This window comes from Arachis hypogaea, chromosome 17 (genome assembly GCF_003086295.3).
Source record: "Arachis hypogaea cultivar Tifrunner chromosome 17, arahy.Tifrunner.gnm2.J5K5, whole genome shotgun sequence".
In the NCBI taxonomy this organism is placed as follows: domain Eukaryota; kingdom Viridiplantae; phylum Streptophyta; class Magnoliopsida; order Fabales; family Fabaceae; genus Arachis; species Arachis hypogaea.
The window spans coordinates 129,107,763-129,112,475 of NC_092052.1; the positions used below are offsets into that span (position 1 = coordinate 129,107,763).

The 4,713-nt window shown below is 39.1% G+C and overlaps 1 protein-coding gene across 1 annotated transcript; it reads right to left on the reverse strand.

Annotated features, from left to right (window-relative positions):
- Positions 1-900: 900 nt before the first annotated feature.
- LOC140180765 (uncharacterized) lies at positions 901-1,266 on the reverse strand. The gene has a single exon (XM_072222059.1). The coding sequence runs from the start codon at positions 1,264-1,266 to the stop codon at positions 901-903; it is 366 nt and encodes a 121-aa protein (XP_072078160.1).
- Between the last annotated feature and the right edge of the window lie 3,447 nt (positions 1,267-4,713).

The window sequence follows — 4,713 nt, forward strand, 5'->3', positions numbered from 1 at the left end:
TAACTAAATTGTTCTTAGTAATGCATGGTTGTGTTGTGGATTGGATTTATCTTTAATTAACATTTAGGGAAGTCTATATGGATGTCATAAGTTGTTGTGTATCATTGTATAGGTGCTGGATGTGTTCGCGATAAGGGTTACGACTTACAGACTAATTCTCTGCAAAGAAGCCGTAACCGATTTACCCTGTCAAAAATCAAGAAGAATGATGGGAAAGAAATGAAGAGTATGGCAAAGGTAGTAAAGAACAAGTTTACCAAGTAGTCTCTCCTCATGTGAACTTTGTTGGACTTTGTTGTTATCATAGTTTGACTCATTTAGGACTTTGTTATTTTTTTTTATTGTGTTTGAAGATATGGACTATGTTGGACTTTGTTCTTATTGTGGTTTGAATCCTTTTGGGCTTTGTTGTTATTTTATTGTGTGAAGACATGGACTATGTTGGACTTTGTTCTTCTTGTGCTTTAGGCTGTTGTTGGACTGTATTGTTTTCGGTTTTTTCATGGATTATTTTGCCTAATTTGTCTTTAATTGACACTTCATGCGAGGATTTAAACTATACAAAAAATTAGAACAATAGTGGACAATAAAAAACAATTGGAGAATTTAAACTATACAAAAAATTAGAACAATAGTTCACTACAAACGTTATCAACTCAACCATCCCGAGTAGAAACATTACCCCTTGCACTTGATCCACCCCTATGAGAACATCTACTAAGGCTGTGACCTTCCGTACCACATAGCATGCACCGCCTTGGAGCACGCATCTCGCGCATGTCCATTTCATTCAAGAACCAAGTGATTTTTAGACGGCCCTTACATACTCTCCTGAGGTTAGGATTTGGTATCATCCTTGGTCCTTCAACCACTGGCCATGTAGTTGGATTTTCCAGTGGCCTAACCCTGCTCATAGACCTTTCTGACCTCATCCATCCGATAAACCTCATTCACATAAACTTGCCGGTCAAGATGTTGGTTCGCACAACATGCAAACACATGGCGACATGGAATTCGATCTACCTGAAAATCACCACAATCACATTGTTGGTGGCGTAGATCAACTGCGTACTCCATACCAGATGGCATCTCACAAACCTCAAACACCTCATTCCGCCTGTCAAACATACTAACCTCGACCTCGGCCCTCTTTCTGGTGAACAACTCATTGAGTCTGTAAAAAGTGGCTCTAACAAGTGCTGTCACTTGAAAGTTGTGTGTCCCTTTCAAGACGCCATTGATACACTCAACTAGATTCGTGGTCATGTGTCCCCATCTATATCCACTATCAAATGCCAAAGCATACTGATGTCGAGGGGTCCTATCTAACCACCGAGTATATACCTTGCCGCAGTCACGTAGTCATTGGTATCGCGTATTAAATTCATGCACTGTCTTGGAATAACCTGTTTCAAAAAACGACCGTTAGGCATTTACACACAATGAAAAAGATTCGAAATTTTATAATGTTAAATTTTATTTACCTATGTTGACAATAAGCTTTTGCAAGTACAGTGCCTTGAACTTTCTCAAAAAGTTCGCTGCTATGTGCCTAATACAATGCATGTGGATAGCTCTCGGAGGATCCCATGCTCCATTACTATGGGCTATGGCTGAAGTAATGGACTCATGACAATCAGAAATAAGACCCACACCATCCTGAGTCACGACATGTCTTCTCAAATTAGAAAGGAAAAAGTACAATACATCAGCAGTCTCCCCTTCGACAATGGCAAAGGCAATAGTCACAATATTTTCGTTGCCATCCTGTGATACTGCAACCATCAGAACTCCCTTGTATTTTCCATATAAGTGTGTGCCATCTACCTGCACAACTTGTTTGCAATGTCTGAATGCTCTAATACAAGGATAAAAACTCCAGAACACATGCTGTAATACTCGGGTATCCCGAGCCAACTCATCTCCTCGATAATCAGGCAATGTTTCAAACTACACAGCTGCTAATGGTTCTTTGTTACACATAGCTTCAAACCATGTTGGCAGAGCCTCATATGAGGCCTCCCAACCACCAAAAATCTTCTCCACTGCTTTTTGTTTTGCCAACCATGCTTTCCGATAGCTCACGATGTAATTGAACTTTGCTTGCACATCTGCAATCACAGATTGCCAGAGATGGGTTAACTTCAACTAATGGCTTTATCGCTTCTGCAATTGTGTTTGAGTTTAGCTTGCAGTGATCTTGAGAAATGGTAGATCTGGTGCAAGTGTGGCTACTATTGTAACGTCTTATTTTCCAACAATATTTCTTTCGGATCAAACTTACCCTGATAAGCCAATCACAATTGTTGCCATATTGTACACATTTGGCATAAAATGTCGTTGGTTCAGACTCGTAAACCCGATAGTCAACTCCTCTACAAATTGTATAGTCTTTGATGGCTGCAACCACAAAAGCAATTATACAAGAGGAGTGCTAGAGGACCAGCAAGTTTTGTGATTTTTAGCCATTAATTAGCCATCATTGGTGATTTTAATGGTGTGAGATTTCATTCAAGGGTATGAGATTACTCGCTTTGCTTTTGCTGGTTAAGTGCTGGCCAGATTTCAATAAAACTGCTGGCCCCTAGACTTTTCCATTATACAATATGATTTACCAACCACGGTAGAATCATCATCTCATAGCACAGAAAATATATCTACTCTCTTAATATCATATTCACATACCAGCAGTCACATACTCAGGAAACTCTGGTGTACTCAACGCCGCAAGGTCCAAAGCACGTATAAAAGACAGCTCCCCAAATGGATGGCTTGCTAGGACATTTACCACTTCTTTTACATCTGGCTCATTAATGCAATCAACATCGTCTCCATCTACGTTTAGATCATCTATTTCATAGTTGCCTTCAAATTCGTCTTCGCTTTTACTATTGTAGCCTTCCCAATCCATGTCTCCATCAGCTTCTTCAACACCATAAGTCAAGTGTTCGAACTCAACGTATAGCTCGATGACAAAGTCATGTGGTCGACTTTCGTGATATATTGAAAACATTTCTTGCATCGTTGCTTCATCAATGACATACTTCATCTCGAATTGTATGAATTCTCTAAATACTATTACAAGATATTTGTACACAATACTAGTCACTCTTTTCAATATCTGAGGATCTATCCTTTCACAAATTATACATTTTAGTTCTTCAAATAATATGGTGAAAGGGATAACAATATCACATGGATTTTCACACATAAATTTTACACCTTCAGATGTCTGAAATAAAATTTGGCCATTATAATACACTCTCAAACGAACTCTATCACCCATTTTTTCCAATATTTTTTTTAAAAAATAGATACAACAGCAACAAATTACTAGAATAAAAAAAAACAGAAACATAGAGTAGGAATGAAGAACAACAAGATGAGGAAGATGAATGTGAAGCCTGGCTGAGACCTTATTTGTAGCCGCTACAATTCATTTTTTTTCTGGACAAATCGCCCTCTTTATACGTCAAGTCGCCCCCACCATCTTTCAATTCGCCCCCTCCATTTTGTTCTATTAAAAAAAACTCCCTACACCTGTGCAGTAATCGCCCCTTTCATTTTCTAGCTTTTCTTTGTTGTTTTTCGTTCCTCCACAAATCGCTGGCAGCGATTTCTGCCTCTAACCAATATTCAAGTAAAACACGAATTCACATCATAATGGGAAATAACAGTAAAGGCACTCCAATATTAAAAAAATGAGCCTACTTATGTCCATTTGTTTTGGAAGATTTGATGGTAATCAGTGGCTAAGAGAAGGGGGGTTGAATCTTAGCCCCTTTTTGCTGAGTATCACTTTCTGCCTTTTTAGATTAGTTTCAAGAGATATTTCTGTTTTTGTCTCGTAACTAGTCAAGAGACATTTTATTTTTGTCTTGTAACCGGTTAGGAGATATTTTTCAATTTTGTCTCCTACGCAACAGAATCAGAAATGGAGTAGAAGAGAAAGAGAGAATCACACCCAGAAGTATCCTGGTTCAACTGCTAAGTGCAATGCAGCCTACATCCAGTCTCCATCACAACAGTGACGGAATTTCACTATAATCAACTGATTACATACACCAATTCTTTCCTAGGAACTATCCATTCCTATCCGGAATAGGTTCAGAATCTATCCCCAAAACTGAACTTGACTTGGACACCTACTAAGCTTTCAACCACAAAGTGCTAACCCAACTTGCAAGGGAATCTCCACAAGATCATAAAACACAACACAGATGAACAAAGGAACTCTTAGACATCTATGGCTTTTTCTTTAATTTTGCTCTCTCTGCCTTTTTTCTCTCGCTAGCTTTTTCTTACAAACCTTACTCTACTTGCCTTTTTCACCATGAGACTCAGACAGACAAAACTAAAGAAAAGAAAACAAAATGTAACACATTGAAGGAGAAGAACTTCGGTTAGCTTAGGTAGCTATGAGAACTCTGTGCTTACTCTCCTTGCTTCAACCCTTGGCCGTTCACCCTTATTATAGAAGGGGAAGCTTCCAAGGTTGAAACCTGTTCAACCAAGCCACCAATCCTCTTCTCCAACACAAGGCCGGTTTGGACAGAGAGAAGAGAGAGGGAAACCGAAAGCAAAACCAACATGCATGTACCTCTCTCTCATCCCTTCTCATCAAGCTTCATCCATCTGAGCCTTCCATCTTGACTTTGTCCCCAAGAAAGAATTCTGACCGTTGATGAACTCTTGATCCTTAACAGCTCCTTC

Bases quoted from the DNA above. Each gene is read 5' to 3' on its own strand.
- LOC140180765 (XM_072222059.1), bottom strand. From the start codon at position 1,266: ATGACCACGAATCTAGTTGAGTGTATCAATGGCGTCTTGAAAGGGACA.